At 38.0% G+C, this 24,353-nt stretch overlaps 2 protein-coding genes across 2 annotated transcripts in view; both read right to left on the reverse strand.

The window, feature by feature from the left end:
• Positions 1–2,644: 2,644 nt before the first annotated feature.
• On the reverse strand, positions 2,645–3,472 carry LOC139119593 (uncharacterized). Its single transcript, XM_070683437.1, has one exon. The coding sequence runs from the start codon at positions 3,470–3,472 to the stop codon at positions 2,645–2,647; it is 828 nt and encodes a 275-aa protein (XP_070539538.1).
• A 229-nt stretch (positions 3,473–3,701) lies between these two features.
• The window catches only part of LOC139120855 (uncharacterized), a 36,441-nt gene continuing 15,789 nt past the window's right edge, over positions 3,702–24,353 (reverse strand). Inside the window, exons 4-10 of the mRNA XM_070685459.1 lie at positions 21,906–21,992; positions 19,527–19,607; positions 18,355–18,484; positions 6,656–6,723; positions 6,242–6,301; positions 5,616–5,670; positions 3,702–5,500 (exon numbers count right to left, since the gene is read on the reverse strand). Of these exons, the coding sequence (XP_070541560.1) occupies positions 5,418–5,500; positions 5,616–5,670; positions 6,242–6,301; positions 6,656–6,723; positions 18,355–18,484; positions 19,527–19,607; positions 21,906–21,992 (564 nt within the window). The 3' untranslated portion in view covers positions 3,702–5,417. The remainder of the gene's footprint in view (positions 5,501–5,615; positions 5,671–6,241; positions 6,302–6,655; positions 6,724–18,354; positions 18,485–19,526; positions 19,608–21,905; positions 21,993–24,353) is intronic.

A 24,353-nucleotide genomic window follows, 5' to 3' on the forward strand; every position in this document is an offset into this window, starting at 1 on the left:
AAGAGTGAAACTTAGTTGGTATTACTTTGCCCCAGGAGATCATTTGAAAAATTTAAAATGACAATTATCCGCTCTTGTTCACACATTTTTAAACACTAGTGATGAAATGTCATCAAAGCCCTGGAGATAGTGTTTTGGTCTAGTTATCAATCCCGTTGAAATACAAAATTTTTAACATGAATTGTATTTGCTGATTCTGTTGATAAATATATTTGCTTCACAATGTGTAAATCTGCACAACTTTACATTGCTGCACTCTCAAACTAAAAAGCCAATTGACTGCAAATTTGGGGCATTTTAAGCATTCTATAGTTCCACATATCAACTATTGTTGCCTAACACAGATTAATAATCTGATCTTCACATTGTGTAACATACTATCTTAGATGAATACACTGCTTCACTTAATGAACCATGAACACAGTTACCTGATTTGTAGCTTAAGTTTTGAATCTTATTTGAATATGTGATCACTTATAATCATATAAGCTTATCTACCAAACACTCAGCACAAAGTATATAATTTCTTCAATCAAAACACATTATAAACTGTTGTTGATTTTTCAGATTTCTTGTACTTTTATAAATTCAGTTCATATTTAGTCCTACTGACATACATTTAACTTCACACATTCATGGCAAGTTCAGAATTACGTGAATAAACAGAGAAAATTTATTCGTAGATCCGCAGAAAATGCATGCTTGAAGTGTGAGGGCGCTTTTCTGTTAGCCTTCAGCGTTCTAAGAGAACAAGGCATATGAATTATGGGAGGTTGAACACACTTTTTTCCATGCCATATGTATCTTATCAAAGATGACATGAAAACCAAATCATACTATAAATTTTTTTAAAACACTGAACCTTAAGTTTAGTAAAGTAGCAACAATTTAATTGAAGGATCAAAGGGGTACATATAGGTACTATAATCTCAATTTAATTCTTTTAGTACCCCATTTTTAAACTAAAATACATGTAGAAAAAGCAGTATTGTTTCAGTCTTTTCTCATTCCACTTAAATAGCAGAAATTAGTAGACTTTCAAAAAAGTTATTAAAAAACATACACAGCTCTGTACAAGTCTGTAACTCATCACCTGTTTCCCTGTACAACAGTCCAACTCATCACCTGTCTGTTTCCCTGTGCAAGTCCCACTCATCACCAGTTTCCCTGTGCAAGTCCAACTCATCACCTGACTGTTTCCCGTACAACAGTCCAACTCATCACTTGACTGTTTCCCATTTCAACAGTCCAACTCATCACTTGACTGTTTCCCTGTACAACAGTCCAACTCATCACTTGACTGTTCCTGTACAACAGTCCAACTCATCACCTGACTGTTTCCCTGTACAACAGTCCAACTCATCACCTGACTGTTTCCCTGTACAACAGTCCAACTCATCACCTGACTGTTTCCCTGTACAACAGTCCAACTCATCACTTGACTGTTTCCCTGTACAACAGTCCAACTCATCACTTGACTGTTTCCCTGTACAACAGTCCAACTCATCACCTGACTGTTTCCCTGTACAACAGTCCAACTCATCACTTGACTGTTTCCCTGTACAACAGTCCAACTCATCACTTGACTGTTTCCCTGTACAACTCATCACCAGACTGTTTCCCTGTACAATAGTCCAACTCATCACCTGACTGTTTCCCTGTTCAACAGTCCAACTCATCACCTGACTGTTTCCCTGTACAACAGTCCAACTCATCACCTGACTGTTTCCCTGTACAATAGTCCAACTCATCACCTGACTGTTTCCCTGTTCAACAGTCCAACTCATCACTTGACTGTTTCCCTGTACAACAGTCCAACTCATCACTTGACTGTTTCCCATTTCAACGTCCAACTCATCACTTGACTGTTTCCCTGTACAACAGTCCAACTCATCACTTGACTGTTTCCCTGTACAACTCATCACCAGACTGTTTCCCTGTACAATAGTCCAACTCATCACCTGACTGTTTCCCTGTACAACAGTCTAACTCATCACCTGACTGTTTCCCTGTACAACAGTCCAACTCATCACCTGACTGTTTCCCTGTACAATAGTCCAACTCATCACCTGACTGTTTCCCTGTACAACAGTCCAACTCATCACTTGACTGTTTCCCTGTACAACTCATCACCAGACTGTTTCCCTGTACAATAGTCCAACTCATCACCTGACTGTTTCCCTGTACAATAGTCCTACTCATCACCTGACTGTTTCCCTGTACAACAGTCCAACTCATCACTTGACTGTTTCCCTGTACAACTCATCACCTGACTGTTTCCCTGTACAACAGTCCAACTCATCACCAGACTGTTTCCCTGTACAATAGTCCTACTCATCACCTGACTGTTTCCCTGTACAACAGTCTAACTCATCACCTGACTGTTTCCCTGTACAATAGTCCTACTAATCACCTGACTGTTTCCCTGTACAACAGTCCAACTCATCACCTGACTGTTTCCCTGTACAATAGTCCTACTCATCACCTGACTGTTTCCCTGTACAACAGTCTAACTCATCACCTGACTGTTTCCCTGTACAACAGTCCTACTAATCACCTGACTGTTTCCCTGTACAACAGTCCAACTCATCACTTGACTGTTTCCCTGTATAACAGTCCAACTCATCACTTGACTGTTTCCATTTCAACAGTCCAACTCATCACTTGACGGTTTCCCTGTACAACAGTCCAACTCATCACTTGACTGTTTCCCTGTACAACTCATCACCTGACTGTTTCCCTGTACAACAGTCCAACTCATCACCTGACTGTTTCCCTGTACAACAGTCCAACTCATCACCTGACTGTTTCCCTGTACAACAGTCCAACTCATCACCTGACTGTTTCCCTGTACAACAGTCCAACTCATCACCTGACTGTTTCCCTGTACAACAGTCCAACTCATCACCTGACTGTTTCCCTGTACAACAGTCCAACTCATCACCTGACTGTTTCCCTGTACAACAGTCCAACTCATCACCTGACTGTTTCCCTGTACAACAGTCCTACTAATCACCTGACTGTTTCCCTGTACAACAGTCCAACTCATCACTTGACTGTTTCCCTGTACAACAGTCCAATCATCACTTGACTGTTTCCCTGTATAACAGTCCAACTCATCACTTGACTGTTTCCCTGTACAACTCATCACCTGACTGTTTCCCTGTACAACAGTCCAACTCATCACCTGACTGTTTCCCTGTACAACAGTCCAACTCATCACTTGACTGTTTCCCTGTACAACAGTCCAACTCATCACCTGACTGTTTCCCTGTACAACAGTCCAACTCATCACTTGACTGTTTCCCTGTACAACAGTCCAACTCATCACCTGACTGTTTCCCTGTACAACAGTCCAACTCATCACCTGACTGTTTCCCTGTACAACAGTCCAACTCATCACCTGACTGTTTCCCTGTACAACAGTCCAACTCATCACTTGACTGTTTCCCTTTACACCAGTCCAACTCATCACCCCTGGGTTTTTTTTAATTCAGGTCTAATGTCAGCTCACAACATGACAGGATAAAACCAAAGCGTGCTTGATCAAGGGTCTGTTATATTAGCTATTGGAATAACTTCCTATATGTTTGAAATACAAGTATTTATTTTCAATCCTGGGTATCCTTGCATAACACACGCAGCTCTGCAGAAATTGCCCTAAAGGCACAGCAAACTAATTGAAGCAGCTAACCAACGGAAAATCTTTGAGTATTTTTTTTATTTCAAACATGAAACCACTGAAGTTTATAAGTGTTTGTAATGCAAAGAAACTAATACTGTAAATAAAAGTGAGTTGTTCTTGAAATAAGGTATTGTGTATGCTGTAATGTGGATTGTAAAAATTTGCTGCTGACGATTCCTCATTTTCTTTCACACGTCTGGCAACTTGACATTAGTAGATACTCCATACAGTTACACAAGAGGCTGACACTCAGGAACGGTACTGTTGATAAAGTGCTCATTTTAGGATTTGGTATAACATTTGAAGTTTAATGTGAAAGAATAAACAAATAAATTTACTGCTTCTGTAACATCTTTACTCTAATAACACGAATTAAAACAGGTAGGCATAGTGCAAAAGGATTTACATCAAATGATGGATGCAAATATTGTAGTAGATGACTGACATCCGAGATCCCTGTTCTGAAAATATTTGTGTACAGATGGAATTGTTGTCAGTAATTACCTGCATTAATCATGTTATCTGTCTTGCCTGATACTGGTGACAGCTTTCATTTGACATAACCATCTTATCTCGCTTTACATGTTTTTTGATTCAAGCTTAGCTTGATATACCAGTAGTTTAAATTTATCAATGTAAAGTTTCACAATCCATGAAAATATGCTGCATTGCTAAATGAGTGAACATCACTGGCAATGGAAGCAGGGCTCAAACTTTGTGATATAATAGAAAGTCATTTCTTCTGAACTTTGTTTTCTCAGTCAATAAAACAAATGACATAATATAGAACTTTCAAGTGTTTACAACAACAAAATATAGAGTCAGAACAAAACCATACTGTTAAATCAAAGGGCAACTTTTTATTCTGTTCAAGCAGCTATTGAGACTGTAAAGACATTTCTTTACAATCTGCTCTAAGTGGTATCCTATACTACTGTTCCAATTTAACAGTTTACAATTCTCTACAATTCCACTCTATCCCCAAATGTATTGATAGCTATATATGAACAGTGAAATGAGCACATCACCGTGTTGTTTGACAATGTATTGATAGCTATATATGAACAGTGAAATGAGCACATCACTGTGTTGTTTGACAATGTATTGATAGCTATATATGAACAGTGACATGAGCACATCACTGTGTTGTTTGACAATGTATTGATAGCTATATATGAACAGTGACATGAGCACATCACCGTGTTGTTTGACAATGTATTGATAGCTATATATGAACAGTGACATGAGCACATCACTGTGTTGTTTGACAATTTATTGATAGCTATTTATGAACAGTGAAATGAGCACATCACTGTGTTGTTTGACAATGTATTGATAGCTATATATGAACAGTGACATGAGCACATCACCGTGTTGTTTGACAATTTACCTAATGCATGTAAAGGCTTCAAGTGGAAAAAATATCAGTGCATCAACCATGATCTTTACTTTATATCAACTTATAGCAATTTATCTATGGCCTGTCACAACTCTCTCACTGACAGAACAGACAATCATAAATCTCTGTATAAAACATATATCGTAGCCTTACTGTGTTTAAAGGCAGTATTGTGTCCGTTTTATCTATTCAAAATGAAAATTTTTTCCAGTTTTCTGTTGGACGTCAACTGAAAACTCAGGGTAAATGTATTTCAAAGTACATGTCGACATAATGGTATCTCCATCAAGGCAGTGTTTACTAGTTCAAGTATTCTGGTAAGAATATAAAAGTTTAATTATCAGCTAGATAAACTGGATCTTTGATGTGAGTTTTTAAGTATTTCATCATGCCAAATGTACGTATTCTCTTCTTTCCTACAGAACATAAACAAAGCGAGAAAACAATTGTTACTGAGTATTATAGTGATACTGATGGGTGAAGAGTTGAAACTATTGTGCTACCATAGAAACCAGGTATTCATCAACTTACCAAATACTCTGAACAGCTGATCATCACAAAGCATGAATTGCTTATTTTTTGGATCCTGCAAAACGATTGAGATAAAATACAAATAAGTGACAACTGCATGAACGGACAGACACTGCAGGTGTAATCAATCATTGAGTACATTCTGTTATCATGTATGACATATCAATGAACAAAACATGCAAAATTATGAATTGCATTTAATCAGTATATTGATAGTGTAAATACAGCACTCTATTTGGTCAAGACGTGTAAATAACAGAGCTATGTTCGGGATATAGCACAGTTGGGATACACATACGATCTCAGAGAAAAATCCCCTTTTAACATTTGACAACAGAATTTCAAGATAACAGCACTTCAGCAATGGGTATACCACCCTGTATATGCACTCACTATCCCTAGTCAATATATGTCATGAACTGGTCCAAATCTTGTCCTATACCTGTAGGTGTGGTGTATTACTTGAGTGTTGAATAACTACAATATTTATTTATCCGTTGACATGCCAAATGCAACTTAACAACACACAGACAGATAGATAGTTGTATACTTTAGAATATTTGCAAATTGAATTCTGATACAATGCCCTATAAAGATCTGACAAATGAAGAACTCAAATAGCTTACCATTAATTCTCTTTCTCTGATGATTTCCCACATTCGCTTTACGACATCATGTCTTGCCATCTGCAATCATAATCAGTTGTTTCATTAACTTCTGTCCAAACACACTTTTGAATTTTTAGGTTGAAATGTGAAATTTGAAATTTTAAAATTGAACTTGTCAATTAGTGACTTCCTTATTACAGAAACTATCAGTATATTTGAAGTATCCATTATTTGGTGATATCAAGAGCAGACTATCTTAATGTCAATGAACACACCTTTATTACGGCCAAAAATATATATCAATGGAATAATTACATATTAAATATTATTCCTGTCTGTTACCACTGAAAGTAATATGGAATTTACATTGACCATCTTGACTGAATGATTTAACTAATTAATCAAAGTGAACAATTCTTAATTCTTACTTACTCTATCAGTTCCCATGATTTCCGCCAGTTCTGGAGACAGTACCATTTCTGCACTGTATCCTGATTTTCCTGAATCAACAAATATTAAAAGAGATGTAATGGTTGCACTGAAACATTGGCATCAAAATACTGACAAATTATATAATTTGCTTGACTGAAAATGTTAGATTATCAGAACTCTTATTTGAAAATTGAGAAACAAACAAATCAATTTGTCTTACATTTGTCCTGTAACCCTTTCACTACCATGGTTTGGCCAAAAGCCATTGTTAGCAATGGTCAGTGTGGATCTGTTTACAGGGCATTGGGGCAAACAGGTTAAGTTATATGCCAAGAAGCTCACATCTATGTATGACACACCCATCTTTTAGCCTTATAAGTTATCCTGCCAAGTTCATATACCGGTATGTGTGGCTATCTATCGTATACTGTCACCATAAGGTCAAGTTGTTAAAAACCAGTAAGGCATAATATGTCCCGTGCATTGCATAATAAAATAGCCTTGAACTTAAAGCCATTCCTTGGGTACAAAAGGCAGCTTAACTTCAGTGGGTTCATTGTTTCGAATGACTGACACATGGAAGCCACACGAGCAACTGATCCAGAAAACTGGCATACATCTATTCCTTGCAAATAAATATAGCTCTCTGCCACCACAGTACCTCTCGTGAATACTTTGGAAATAGCATTGTGAGCGAAATACTGTCTATTTTTCAGGTTCAAGTGATTTATTGATGAAAAGTTTGTTTCTGTACGTGGTCGATGGCATTAACAACATAGTCGTTGACCATTTCAAACTGCTGTCAATCACAAAGTGATGCGCAGAAGGTGCTTATGATCAAACATTTGCTGTATACACCGGATCACCTACGATATACACAATGCAACAAATCCTCAAATAAAGAACATTCAATCAATACAAACCTGAAAACAGTCGAATGCATACTGCCGTAATTTAGTCTCGTAAGCCTTTTATCATATTTTTGTGAGACTACCGGTATGCTTGTGACAATGCACATACATGAGGTACAAGGTATGTGTGTGTGTACTTAGGCCAAAAAGCCAGTGTACTGTTAACGGCAGTTCTCTTTGCGGGAAATGTGGTGGCCCTGAAAATGGCCATTTGGTTTGTGTCAAAGACATAACTTACTGCCAATGGTGGTCCGTGTATGAGCGATTTGGAGGATTTGGGTACACGGACCGTACAAGCTGCAACACATAATAGGGGATAATTTTCCTCTTTGTGAAAACGGTCCATCAACCCACATAAGACGTGCCTTGCATTCAATATACATGGCATCCATCCAGGCACCTCTCCTGCACATTAAGCATCAAGCAATTTTTGTGCAAATTTCCTCTGATGCCAGCGTTCAGGTCACAAGTCCACTGCCAAGTAATTCCAACCTTGATAAATGGTCACAACTCCCCCAACCTAAATCCCAGTATTCTCCCTGAATAAGGTAACATAGGCGTGGCACCCTCTTGTAAATTCTGAACACAGGGAATTATTCAGGGACAACCAAACAAGTTTCGTTGTCTACAAGGTTTTTTCTGTCTGCCTTTCTCTTACCTATACACTCTGCTCGCTTCATACATGGTGGACTGCCCACTGTGTCAGATATGGGTAGTAAAATGTGCCCTCTTTCTTGCTTCCATGTGTGACCTGAATCTGTTATGGGATTATCAAGTCTGATTTCCCAAGGGGAGACAGCGAGCTGACTTTGATTTTGCTGGCTGGTGAAATCATGGTCTATCACAAGTAATTTTACAAATGTACCACATCACATGTATAGTGTTCATTGGTTTTTATCGTGTTGTTGATGATCGGGACTGTTAAAATTACCAATCATGAAGTCTACACCAATTATGAAGATGATTTATACATTAAAGAGGCAATCCCACTTGGTAACATTTTTAAAACACATTTTTTTAATGCCAACGGTCAATATTTGACGTGGTGACTGCGCCTGGATCGGGAGATATCGATAAAAACATGTCATTTCCCGAGCGTATTTTTCACATCCCAAAGTTTTACGATCGTTTCTGATTTTGACCCGAAATCCCCCGAGGGTTTGTTTTGTGCTGATTGACGGTATTCTAGGGACTCTATAAAAAGTTCGGACGACACAATTAATTTACTTCCCACTGCAAAGACTTTATATACATGTACAGCATTATGCCTTTACCTCAAGTAAGTTTTTTAAAACTTCTCCTTAGCTTTTGTCGTTTTCATTATTCTAAATCAGTTGTATTATATTTTTAACCAATACCACATAAACATCAGTTTTCACGTGTTAAATATTAGCCGCCTCCGATGACTACATTTTGTTGTGTGCCACACAGTACATGTGGTTCGCCACGCGCGTGGTATGCGTCTATGCATACCACGCAGTGGCCGCTATGTATCAACCGCACGTAACCGGGCAAGTCACCTATGCGAATTCTGGTGGAATCAGCAAAAATTGTTTTTCGTTTTTTCACCAAGTCAATAAGACTCAGCTTTCTCCCACGAGGCATGACCGATCACCACCGCAAGTGGTACTGTGGCGTACAGCAGCGTCAGTGTAGACTCGTACTCCATAGCTAAGTTGACAATGGCCCCAGTGCCGAACGTTCGATGTTCGGAAGCTGAATTTAGGTGGGCCACCGGAATTCAAACTTTTACTTTTTTGAAGACATGTTTTTATCAATATCTCGCGATCCGCGCGCAGTCCCCACGTCAAACATCGACTGTTGGCACTAAAAAAAATGTGTTTTAGAAATGTTACAAAGTGGGAGTGCCACTTTAACACTGTTCATGGGAGTAGTCTGCAAGTAATATCTGATACTGACGATGGCCTTGGTTTTGCATGATTATTTTGATGCTTATATTTATGTACTTTCAAAGCTGTGATTAAAAATATAGTTATCAAAACAAGCCAACAATTGCATGAAACATGGACAGACTGAGTACCCATACTGGCACAGAGTGATGACATTGGCCCTCAAGTGTGCCTTGGCCCATGGAGAGTGATAAAGATATAACAAACAGCTGAATGTAATGATAAAATAGTTAAATACAGGCCTACAGGCACTAAGGGTGAATTATGTTACAGCAATTTGATTTGTTTCTTTTCCTTTTCTACTTCTGTGATAATTTTTAAGACAATCAATCTGCAAGGAAGTTTATATATTGACAAATATGTTATCTTTTACAAGCATACAGCAAACTGTTCTTGACTTTTTTCATTTACAATATTTATAGACTGAAATACATAACATGCAACCAATGTTTACACTTTGCCCATACACCAGATACATGGAGAGATTTCAACATACCATCATTAACTCAAAAATCCTACAGGGAAAAGTAAACATTGTTTTCTCCCAGAACAACTGGTGCATCCACATCTGGAACAACTTACAAACTTAACCAATTACACAAGGATGATGACACAAGAGATAAAGTTAAGAAATTTAACTGTGGTGAACTAGACTATTCCTTTCAAATCCTTCACTAATTTGACATTTTAAACTAATATACACTGCATGGTTAATTGCCTGCAAAAATACATCAGGGGTGGACATTTTGATAAAGGGAGGGGGTGTCTGGAAGACTGATAAGGTACATTATCTTTTTATCAGATCCATTGTACATTCTTTTTCCCCACTCTCCAACCTTTTCTTTTTGTCAAACCTTCTCTGGCTGATTTTTTTATTGACATTTGTTTGGGATTTTTTTCAAAATCTGCCAGGAATCCCCCCAGGATATCAAATGGTCCACCCCTTTGTGTTGACCATCTTTGCATGAGATATGCAATGACCAGATGGCAGGAAGTGTGTCAACTGCATACAACCTTGATACTTTTAAACATAGAAAAAATTTTGGAATATATTTGTTGGAAACCAAACCTGTTCAAATCACCTAAGCTATGTTTTCTATAAATTCTAATGATTTTTTAAGGCATTTCAACACCAAATACAGTTTACTATTTCAAATGCTCACTAAATCACCATGTTATATACTCTTCGTTCCAGTAGGTATCAAATTATCAAGAAAAATCTTAAAAATGCAAAATGAAAGATATTCCTGCATAAATTGACAGTTTTGCAAAGTTGCCCCAAATATTCAAAACTCCAGATTTCAACCGAATTTCAATATATCATATTAACATAAACCCTAGAAACCTGTTTAATAAATATAAAAGCAATCAGACTGGTAAATTTTGAGAAACAAATTTTTTGACCAAAAATGACAAAACTTGCCCCCAAAATTAACATAAACCCTAGGAACCTGTACACTAAATATCAAAACATAACAAAATGGCCGCCATGCAGCCATATTCAATCTTATTGTAAAACAAATCCATGTGCATATGCATGACATAGGTCAAAGTCCTTGTACCAACTTTGAATAAAATCGGTTGAGATATGCCTGAGTTATGGCTAAGGACATGAAAAAATTGTAACAAAATGGCCGCCATGCAGTCATATTTGATCATGTTGTGAAACAAATTAAGATGCATATGTATGACATAGGTCAATGTCCTTGTACAAACTTTCAATAAAATTGGTTGAAACCTGTCTGAGTTATGGCTCTGTACATGAAAAAATCATAATAAAATGGCCGCATGGTGGCCATATTGGATTTTATCACAAAACAAATCGACGTGCACATGTATGTCATATGAAGTAATCTTTGTACCAAGTTTGAATGAAATCGCTCCAGGCATCTTTGAGATATCTGCGTGAACAGAGGCACGCACGGACATGACCAAACCTATAAGTCCCCCCGGACGGTGTCCGTGGGGACTAACAAACACAGAAGGTTAATTAGCGAGTTAATCCATTTGTTGAACGTTTAACTAGCATATTAACTGTATATTCTTGTCTCAACGGTTACAATCCGGTTACCAGAGTTCACGGTCAAGATGAAGATGTCGAAACTTGTGTAAAATATTCTATCCGATTGAGACCTGTGTGCTGTTGTCATGCGATTGCGTTGGGCATTCACTTGTTCTTGACTCAAGTTGTATACTTCCTGTCTTGCGATCAGCAAATTATGCATGTTCTTTGTGAGAAGTGATTGTCAAGTTCATGTTAGCGCCAACATCTGTGCGAACGGGACGTCAGTTGCTAGTTTTCCTACCTCAAGATGAGACGAATACATGTAACTCTTGACAAAATAAAATGTCAGTTGTAAAAATGTATTTTCTTAGCATTTGCACTGCGCTGCAGACTTGTCACTCTTCGTTACGACGGGAGAAATTGACTCAGGTTATTTTTTCAAACTTTATTTATATGTGTTCTTGTGTACATAGAGTACTGATTTTATCAAACTAATACTCATGCCGTAGCATAGAACAGTGCAGGCTGTCACTGACAGCATGTTCCGAGAGACAGAGTATCAACTAGTCTACAGTGGAGTCACGCAATCGGGAGGTTGCACTCGACTTTTACAATACCAGTGCACATATAATTATTTCGGAGATTTTTTCACGTTGTTACTTTTAATCAAAGTTTTGATGACTGACTATATTTTTTCACCAATTCTTTATTCATCGTAAGCTGAAATTCTATGCACAGCTAATCTCACCACTGTATAATAGAACCAGTGAAAAAGAAAAGAAAAGCAAAGTCAACTAATGCTGACCGGACCGATCATTGTCTGGTCAGTCTATGGGCCGTCGTCGTATGCAGTGAACACGAATTTTTCAGAAAGTTAATGAAGTTCCACAGAGCATGACTACAAATCCTTGCTAATATTTTCTGACTGTACGTTTGCCTTGCGTGAAATCAACCCCATATAGCACAAGTTACTAGTTTCGGCATTTCTAGAAGTTGAGCCGGGTTTGTGGTCCAGCTAGCAGCTGTTGAGTCTGCGGGTAATTGACAAGTTCAGACAACACAACTTTCCACAGAAATCATTTGTGAACTCTCGCAATCCACGTGTACTTTGACATAATTTAATTTTTGGGTTATATTTAAAGAAAGAAAAGGCATGAAATAACAAAATATTTCCATTTCGTTTTGAAAAATTGGCATATCGGCGAACTTGCTCTTGTGAATCTGCATAATGTGTGTATGAACTCATGCACTCGCTTGGGAAACTCCTTGATATAAATGTCGCATGTTGCCGGGTACGGTGTTGCTCAAGGTTTGAGCAATCGTACCTGAGCAGACACAAAAAGGCTGCACAATCGAAAGATGAAACTCCGAGTTTAAAAATATAAAAGAACACAATACTAACACCAAGCATGTACAGCCAGAGAGATAAAATTATCGCAACTAAGAGAAGTTTCACTGCTGATGTGCAGTGTTGAATAAGCTGTTTCTCTGATTGGGCCATTGTCACTATTCACAGCGACTTAGGGAGTCTATTTGTATTGTTTTAATTATATTGGTAAGATTCAGCTACGCAATTGGATAAGAGCTTATTCAATGCTGCACATTAGCCCAAGTTTCATACTCGCTCAGGCTAATTTTAGGACTCGGGTACGCAATCAGCGTAGCCTACTGTGTTTGAAAAGCAGCATGTGTCAAATACTTTCATTGATGTTGAACTGAGCACGTCTCCATTAACGACTATGTCCTCGGCCAAATCTGACTCTTCACTACATTCTTGATTGTCGTTGCAGTATGAGCCAAAGTCTGACTGTTTTACATTTAAATCGACCTTTGCACACATTGCCGTCTTTTTCAGGTTTGCTTTAGTTGCCCTTGCTTACTTTTTTGACGGTACTGAGCACGAGCGCCGGCTTGGTCTGCTGGAGCCTTACTGATATCAGCAGAGCTGAGAACGCAGAGCATAGCGTTGAAGATAGCGCATGCGCACTATACCGGAAGACTATACATAATCTCTGTGTGTTTATCAAAGATATCGTGGTCGGTAATCCGCGACCGTTGAGACAAAAGGGAAATAATGGCACGTGATGTAGCTGATAGTTTGCCATGTTAGTAATATTTCAGGAATTTCCTGCTACGATGTGACCCAACACTTTTTGCCAAAAGAAAGACGTGTCAGGGGTTCGAAATTTGAAACAAAAAAAAATTGCTAAAATTGACCTTTAAACCTGAGTCGCATCGTTAACAGTGTGTGGCATGGTACTGTATATTGGCATATTAACAGTGCGTGGCTATGTATTGTGTACTGGCATATTAATAGTGTATGGCTATATACCACATACCAGTACTGGCATATTAACAGTGTACAGCTATGTACTGTATACCGGCATATTAAAAGTCTGGTGAAATCAACCTGTACTACTGAGCTATTTAGCTTCCGGGTAGCAATATTGTTATACTTGCAACAGAATTTCTACATAAAAGTATGCGCGAGTGCTAACTTTTTATATTTCTAAGTGCAGGGTCAATTTGGGGTCAATTCGCTAAACTTAGGCCACACCCTCAGTTTGGTCATGGTATGCACACTCTGACGTCACAACTGGATTCATTAAAATCGAATAGCGGTCCCCCTGCTATCCCTTATCTCTGCCCCTTATCCACTAACACAACATGTTAACAAAGTAAGTACATCCACGGGGCAACCCACACTATTCGTCCGTTTCTCACCAGCAGACTCTCCTGCTAGCGCTACGTCTGTTGGAGAAGTGCTCGACCAAAAGAATACTGCAAGCGCCGTCTGATTTGTTAAACGAAATCAACGGTCAATGAAGGCCAGCTTTGCTCGTTCACGTAAATCGTATCGGTAATGACTCTGCACAGACAATCTGTATGATGCACACATGCATAAGAATAGTATTGGCACTTGAATGACAGGCACAGGAAATGATGGCCAATGAAAATGCATTTGTGTTGAACTTGCATTTTAAACATCAATCACAATTACACAGACCTCCTCCCTACAGAAACCCCATGGTCTATTTTTAGCCCTGCTACCGTATGTCTCAGTGCTGGGATGAGAAGGTCCTATCATTGTCATGACGACTATCAAAATTTGCATACAACTCTGAGAGTTAAACGGGCTGTCAATAGGTCACCAAACTATTGAGTATCACTATCGTCCATTATACCTATTTCCTTGGGTATTAAAGGAGGGCAAATTGTCTCCTGCTGCGAGGGCGCATAAACTCATGTATTCAGGCAATAATATTTTTATTAATATTTTTATTACATGCCTCTTCACAGTTAATGCTATATGACATTTAGTTACATGCCGGGTATTTTGAAACAATTTTACCGTTATCTACTAGCATCAAACAGATTTTAGCAAAAGCCAAAATAGCAGTGCGCGCATGGATATTTTACATCTGGCGTTAAGCATCTACTTTGACGTCGAAAACGTCGAAGGGCTTCACTGGACCGGGTAACCATGGAAACCGGTCAGTACATCTTTCACAGGCCCGCTAACTCCCCGGATGTTCCTATTCAAATCATCGCATTGATTTGTACTCATATCGAGGCATGTAATAAACTGGCATATTAACAGTGTGTGGCTATACTGGCATATTAACAGTGTTTGGCTACGTACTGTATACTGGCATATTAACAGTGTATGGCTATGCACATGCATACTGGCATATTAACAGTGCGTGGCTATACTGGCATATTAACAGTGTGTGGCTATACTGGCATATTAACAGTGTTTGGCTACGTACTGTATACTGGCATATTAACAGTGTATGGCTATGCACATGCATACTGGCATATCAACAGTGTATGGCTATGCACTGTATACTGGCCTGTATTTGATACATACAGGCGTGATCACATTTAGTTCTTGCATCACTGCTATTCAAACTTTACTAAATATCAAAGTAAATCCTAAACTGCAACTATAACATTTATAATTTTTGTATATAGATATCATCAGATTAACAAGTGTTCAGTTTCTACGGCCAGCGGGGGTTAAATCAGAAATCATGCTATGTGCCATCCTGAAGACAGTACATCCCCAATTTGTATTTTCATAGATAGAAATCTCGATTTTATACAAAAGCACATGACAATATATCAACAAGTCATCGTTGATGACACAGTCCCCACTTGTTAATAATGGGTACTTTGATTACATGTCCTCAGAGAGGATAGAGTCCTCTTCATTAATTAGGTCTGTGATAAAAATACTTTGATACAGATGGCGCTCAATGGCCAAGAATGAGTTCCATGGTGATGAAAACCTAGAACCAATGTAGGCCACCATCCTAAAGTTCATAAAATGAGTCAACTAGGAATTAATCAACAGGATGTTGCAAAACATTTTTGCATACAATTCTAACACTTAACAGATTATCACTGGTACCATATTTCATAAAGTTTGACGCAGTATTTACAACACTATGAGATCAACATCTGTATCAAGTTTCATCACATTTGACGTTGTATTACTTTGTGGCTATATCACCCTAATTAGGAAAGTTCATTACTTATGCAATTACAAATTAATTAAAATGACACTGATAAATGTCTTTTTCAATGTTAAAGCAATGTGAGCTTAACATCAGTTAACATCTGTATAAAGTTTCATGAATTTGATGCAGTACATATTTCTTGACATATCAGCCTACTTACGAAACTTCAATAATTGACATGTTACTGCTACATGACGTGAAACAAATTGACGAGCATATGTATGAAATAGGTCAATGTCAACTTTGAATGATACTGGTGGAAATAGTCTGAGTTATGGCTCTGTACATGAAAACATAGTAATAAATGGCTGCATAGCGACCATATTGGATCGTATCACATAAAAAATCGACGTACATATGTATGACATAGGCCAATGTCCTTGTACCAACTTTGAATAAAATCGGTTGAGATATGCCTGAGTTATGCCTCTGTATATGAAAAAATCGTAACAAAATGGCCACACAGCAGCCATATTGGATCGTATCACAAAACAAATTGACGTGCATATCTATGACATTGGTCAATGTCCTTGTACCAACTTTGAATAAAATCGGTTGAGATATGCCTGAGTTATGCCTCTGTATATGAAAAAATTGTAATAAAATGGCCGCCTAGCGGCCATATTGGATTGTATCACAAAACAAATTGACGTGCATATCTATGAAAGTGGTCAATGTCCTTGTACCAACATTGAATAAAATCGGTTGAAACATGTCTGAGTTGTGGCTCTGTACGTGAAAAAATCGTAATAAAATGGCCGCCTGGCAGCCATATTGGATCGTATCACAAAACAAATTGACGTGCATATCTATGACATTGGTCAATGTCCTTGTACCAACTTTGAATAAAATTGGTTGAAACATGTCTGAGTTATGGCTCTGTACATGAAAAAATCGTAATAAAATGGCCGCCTGGCGGCCATATTGGATCGTATCACATTAAAAATTGACGTGCATATCTATGACATTGGTCAATGTCCTTGTACCAACTTTGAATAAAATTAGTTGAAACATGTCTGAGTTATGGCTCTGTACATGAAAAATCGTAATAAAATGGCCGCCTGGCGGCCATATTGGATCGTATCCCAAAACAAATCGACGTGCATCTGTATGACATATGAAGTAATCCTTGTACCAAGTTTGAATGAAATCGCTTTTTGCATCTCTGAGATATCTGTGTGAACGGACGGACGGACGCACACACACACGCACGCACGGACGCACGCACGGACATGACCAAACCTATAAGTCCCCCGGACGGTGTCCGTGGGGTTTAATAATTATTATACACCTACGTCTGTAACCTATGGAGTTTTGTTGTACAGTAAGTTTCGGTATCAGGGGACGCTCAGTCCAATAACTTTGATGTGGAGTAGAGTAACTTTAGGTGTTATTGGATGCTATTTGACCTTTGACCGCAAAACACCTTTACGTTAACACGAGCAAAAAGAAGAGACTATTTTACATTTGCTACAAAAATATGTACTTCTTAACATTCAGTACTTCACAAAGTAAATCATGGTCAGTCCAAAACCGGTGAATTTGAGTGAAGTAAAATTTCTAACACGTGCACTGCGGAGTGCGGGTTGAAATTTCGTTCTGTGCGCTTTGCGGACGCGCTGAACGCGTTCCCAGTCTGCTCACCATCGCTTAGTGCAGTGCGTGAGAAGCATATAAAAACGCCTAAATTTTGACTTTTTTCAGGTAAAGTTTGACTAACAAGGTGTATAATAATAAGGTTATTCATAAAATACCGGGATTTATGTCCTCGTACATCTTACACTACGGTATTGTCCTAGACGCTATGCATCTTGGACAATACCTCCGCTGCACAATGTACTCGGACATAAATCCTGGTATTTTGTGAATAACCATGTATTATAACCATTAGTAACCTGCCAAATATCTTATGTGTCATTCTTAGCTTATAATGTATTAACATTACTGTAGTTTCATTTAATTCCATTAAAATTCAGGACAGCCACAATCAAAATATTCAGCACATTCTGGATCCAGTAATCAAATTCATTGCTTATTATGCAAGCTACAATCAAAACAAAATAATAGGCACAAGGCGTTCATCTACTAACGCAAAGTACTAAATAACATGAGAGTTGTACTGGCATATTGTAGACATCAATCTGTGTACATACACTGGATATGTAACAGACACTGGACAAACACACGTATCATATAATGGTAATGTAAGATATCACTGAAGCCTCTGGTACATGAACGCCGCATGAGCTCAAACTGGACTGTCTTGCCCTGAACAATAGTCATTGACACAATAGAAGCCACAATGATTTACATTAACAAATAGAACAATCCTTTGCAAATTAATTTATACCTTTCCTTTCTTTCTTTTTCTTCTGAGTTGTTGTTGCTGTTGTTGGTTTTTTAACGATTCTGTTCCTTGTCCTCCTTCCACCATCCTCCTCTTGCTGTAATTGTCTGGCTAATTCTTCATCATTGAGTGTCTGCACAAGGAAATAACCATACAGACACCCAAGGTCAAAGTTTGATACATTATGACAACAGAGTCACATGTCATTCACATGGAAACAATACAGACAACAATATAGACAGAGACAAATCTTTAGACATTTACATGAACTGTGCAGCAAGGAACATATACTGTATGATATGAAATTCAAAGACACAAAAGCAATGGTTGAGACCAACCACCACTGAACATTGAAATACAGTTTCTTTAATTATCTCTGTATGCATACGATGGGATGTGCCTCATATTTCCTCAGAGTTTGAGTTTGAAAGCCAACTGTCCAAAGAAACACCTTTTGACTACCAAACAGACAGAGAGAAATATGAGGACTCCTTTGAGACATAGACATGCCTTATAGTACTGGAGATATCCCATGATGCAATCTGATTTGTACCATCTCTGAGACTTAAAGGTGAACTAAGAAAACATAATTTTAAGAGTGTTTTTCAAATTTTTCCCTTTTGAATAATTTGTAATATCAATTTTGAGGACAGCGCATTTCATGAAATTTTGACCCTTTACCTGCCAGACAGTATCACTTCCCCATCATTCAACTCCATGAAAGCAGTATTGAGCCAATGGGACATATTGTGCTTCGCTAGTTTCAGCGAATCTGACCCAATGGTGAAATATGAACTTGGCAGGAAAAGGGTTAAACTATTGTATAACTAGCCATACAGAATAGTTTACAGGAAAATCGGACTAGTAACATCTAGTTGAGCAAACAAAAGGGTATTAGGAAAGGGGGTGCCTTTGCCACATTGTAGCAAATTTGATGTTGTCATTCTAATGGCTACGTTGATTTGACATTATGAATATAAACTTGTCTAAACTTTACATAAAAGTTGAGAAAAGAAAAAGTTATTAGAAGGGTAATCTGTCATTGTACAAATCAGAGGGACATGTGTTTAACTTCTAGTCAAGAGTGTCTGAATCACTTGTCAGTTTGTTTTCATCAACTGTCATTAACACATTTCTTACATCCTACAGACCAGATTAGAACAAGATCCACATACCTGGCTTGGTTGATCATCAATTTCACTATCACTTTCATCTACAAGTTGAGCTGACTTCCACTTGTCTGTCTTTTTATCTGTCTGCATTGAAAGAAAACTGACAACAATTATAACATTACCAAAGCACATAATGTATGGACATAACTTAACCAAAATAGTTCTGTCACATTCACAATCATTGCAGCTATATGTATGAAGTTACAAATATATAGTACGCAACATGACAAGTTGACAAGCACACTGCACACAATATTTAGAAATGGCACTGTGGAGATCTTTCACACTCAGTAAATATAAATTCCCAGCATTCATTATATATTGCTGCAGTTATGTGTAAATTTGAACCTTTGCCACATGTTTGCAACTTCATTGAAAGTGTTATGATCAACATAATGAATAATATTCACCACAGATTAATTTTAAATCCAAGTATATATCCCCAATCAGGAAAGTTCATTAAAATATGCAAATTAGGAATTGACTGAAATGTTCTCATTAAGTATGCAAATCAGGAACTGGCTGAAGTAAAAATGTTAAATGACTTTCAATAATATCATACAGAGTTCGCGTTTACGCAAAAAACGTGCGTATTTACGCATTGAAATTGACTTTCTATGCATTTTTTCATTGTTATGCGTTTTCGATACGCAAAGGAAAACAGTAAGCACTCCCCGCGACTGAGCTTAGGCGACAACCAGACGAGATTAGTGCCCGTTTGACATTAAATTTGTTGCAACATTTCTGTCAATCACTCATTTTGTGTGGAAACTTTCGGATTCTCTGGGCGTGGTTTGAAAAATCGGCATCATAGTTATCATGTCAGTTGTGCCTATGAATTACGTTGCTAATTTTCAGGCGAGCGATAGTTTCTGACACTTATAACACAAAGTGAATGATTGACAGAAATGTTGCAACAAATTACATGTAAATGCCAACTGTGCTCTCTCATCGCGTCTCACTGTCCCCAAATTTGATGAAAGCACACATGCAGCATGGCGTCGAAGCAAACAACTCTATTTTCTTCCAACTTTGCTCCACGAGTCCGTGAAAAAAATGATTCAGAGGGTCAATCGAAAGACCCTACTGGGCAACCCAACATGGACAACATGGAGAAGCGCAGTGAAATTGAACCCATGTTGGAATCCACGACGTATTGTCCTGTTATCGCCGATACAACAACAGGGGATCAGCGCCACAGTGAAACCGTGAGCTGTGATGAAGATGCACCGGTTACCAAAAAAATCCCGTCCACAACCACACGCAGGCTACCAAGAGCAGTGGAAGACTGAAAATCCATGGTTATGTTTTGATGTAATCAACAACAAGACACTGCTGTACTGCCAGTTATGTGAAAAGATGGAAAGCGGAATGCATTTACCCGTGGTTCGGCTGATGTACGGAAATCCGCTGTCAAAAGGCATATCAAGACTGGGTAAAGCTGCAATAACTCTAACTTTGGGTTGCCCGATGTGTTTTGACGGTCGCATGTATACCTTTGCTGTTACGTTTCAGCATGTTTGAAACACAGCCAGGTTGTTAAAGTTGTTCGTTAAACTGTTTCCATTAAAATAGTCTTACATCGTTCAATGCGAATATGTAGTGTAGGTTTATTGAACGGCACATTGTATTTTGCAGTCAGTTTTTTCATCGATCAAGTGCGGAAGTGAAATTACGCACTCAAATACAGCCATTACGCAATTTTAGCAGACTAAAGCGTATGCCGTACGCGAGGAGAAAAAAGTTACCGCGTACACTGATCATATCATAGTATCTTTAATGTACAAAGCAATTTGTTAACTTTGGTCTAGTCAAGACAGATAAATATCCTTAATTTGGAAAGTTCATTAAATTTGCAAATAAGGAATAGGCTAAAGTAAAAATGTTTAATGACTTTCAATGTTGTATCATAGTATCTTTAATGTACATAGCAAGTTTCGTCAAATTTGGTCTCGTCAATACAGATAAATATCCCTAATTAAGAAAGTTCATTAAATATGCAAATTAGGAATTGGCTGAAGTAAAAAAGTTATGCAAATACGCACAGCCTGATGTGAACGTGAATGACAATGTCATACCTATTGAAAGACAGTCCCTATCATATCCCATGATGAAAGTGCCAAGCTTGGCTCTTTTTTCCCATGATTCAAAATACATCGAGTTGATGAAGGCCTAAAATGCAACTTCCGCAAAGATTTTTATCCATTTTTGTAAAAAATAGTGCCAGTTATAAGTGGCGGAAACAGCTTTTCCAGAAGAAGTGACCCAAGTTCTAGCACATATGTAAAATCAGCGTTGGTGAACTTCCCATTTAACAGCTGGGTTTTGGTATAACATGCAACCTTTCCATTGGCCAGAGAACTCATTTCACATCACACTTACTTTTCTTGATCTGAATTTTTCTGCTTTAGGCTGTATTTCCTGTTTACTGATTGATTTCTTTCTCTTCACTGGTGGCTCATCTTCTACCTATGATATTCAAAACAGAGACTGTGTGATAAAGAAACTTGCAATTCCTATGCAATGGAGTGCAATAAGTCATTCTGATAACAAAGTCCCTGTTGGATCAACTGTTTTTGGGAGCTGTTGATTCCTGATGACTTTGTTGCAATTTTTTGTTGATATACCGGTACTTGAAAATGCATGACACACAAGAGACCTGAAGATCATATGGCCTGACTAAGTCCACAACACGCTATCCATGTCATGGGTAGTACATCTTTTCATAAGGGCAACTTGACATGAACGTATACATTGTAGTACATGGACCATGATATGATACTGATAAATAATTGCAATCCATCTGCTTAGAAAAGTCTGCCAAATGACTCCACACATGAAAATATCATATCAAAATTGCCACAAAGTGGCCATGTTGGATTTTATCAAGACACCATTTGACATACAGTCAAACCTGTCATAGTGGTCACCCTTACAGAGCGGTCACCTCTCTATAGTGGTCACTTTGTGGCAGTCCCGTGGCATTTTACATGTTAAAGGCCCTCTACAGAACAGCCACCTCTCTTATGTGGTCAGTGGTCACATGGAATTGCTCCATTTTGGTACAAAACCTGTATATAATGGTCAATATATCTGACTCTCAATGACCTCTATCAAAAAATGCTCAGACTGGCAAGCACGAAATAAGTCTACTTTTACTGATTTTACATTTTGCATTACAAGCTTTCAGAAACTAAATAGCTGTTCTATGTTTTTTTACAGATGTTATGGAATTTTATAATTGCTTTAATCTTTCCCTAAATTCACCACTTAGTGCACCACCTACACCGAAAGTAATGCCACACCCACCCTCTATAGAAAGGCCACCTCCATATAGTGGTCACTTTTTCTTGGTCCATTGAGTGACCACTATACACAGGTTTGACATACATACATATTTCATAATCATCACAGTGCATTGTCTTTGTATAAGTTTTAAAGGAATATGTTCATGCATGTCAGTGCAATGGTTAAATCATTGAAGAAGTCAAAACAAAATGGTCACCGAGCAGCCAAGTTGGATTGTGGCGAGGCACAAATTGATATAAAATCATGGTACAATGTCCTTCTAGCAAAGTTGAAAGAGATCAGTTCAGATACATCTGAGTGATGTTCAGTGTACTGTGGTATGTCTGGCAAAAGTCTTTATCTACATTTATGTTATGACAATGATTTCAACAGTAAAACCAGAAAAACAAGAATGACAAAAGCAAATAAGGTTTGCAACTTAGGTAATCGAGGTAAACTTTAGAAACATGAATATCAACTTCTATAGCAATGGGACAAGCAGATTCTACATACATTAGCAAATGTCAATAAAAAAATCAGCCAGAAGGCTTGACAAAGAGAAAAGGTGGGAGAGTGGGGAAAAAAATAATGTACAAAGAATCATGTAACAAGTCATTTACAATGACATAGTCCCCACTTGTAATAGGAGTATTAGTCTTGATGGGGCAGGAAAATGTGGTCATTAAGAAGTATCACTGGAGTGTATATGTTGAGATCTATGGGCACATAGGTCTATGTCGTTGTTCCCAATTTGAAACACATGAGGCATGTCTAAGTTATGGTTCTAAATCTGGAAAAAAGATCAGACCTCTAGCAGTATTGGCCAGCCAAGAAATACATATGCGCATTATAAATGAGGTGCAAGATGTGACATCTTAAGGTCTAATATCCCGGCAAAATTGGAGGGTATAGAACTTGTGGTTACTGAGATATGCATATATATGTATAATCAAGGTCAAAGGTCATCGAGGTCACATGGCATTTTGAAAAAAAAAATTATATTGCTAATTAGTCCCTATATGCATAAAAATCAGATCTCTAGCTCTATTCGCTTGCCCAGAATTAGATGTGTACATAATTAATGAGGTAAAGCGTGTGTTGTCATAAGGTCTCCCATCCTACTAAATACAAAGGACATAGCACTTGTGGTTACTTATTTATTGACATAAACATATATTTCAGGTAAAAGGACATCGAGGTCACGTGACATTTGGTCAAAAAATTTCTCTCCTATAGTTATCCCTATATATCAGAAATCAGACATCCAGCTCTATTGGCTTGCTCAGAATGAGATATGTGCATAATTATTGAGGTACAGTATGTGGTGTCATAAGGTGTCCAATCATACCAAATATGAAGGGTGTAGCACTTGTGGTTACTGAGTTATGGACAAATATGTATATTTGAGGTCAAAGGTCACCGAGGTCACGTGACATTTTGTAAAAAAAATTGTATTGCTAAGTTATCCCTATATACCAAAAATCAGACCTCTCGCTCTATTGGCTCGCTCAAAATTAGATATGCGCATAATTAATGAGGTAC

The sequence above is a fragment of the Ptychodera flava genome, chromosome 20 (assembly GCF_041260155.1).
Source record: "Ptychodera flava strain L36383 chromosome 20, AS_Pfla_20210202, whole genome shotgun sequence".
Taxonomy (NCBI): Eukaryota; Metazoa; Hemichordata; class Enteropneusta; family Ptychoderidae; genus Ptychodera; species Ptychodera flava.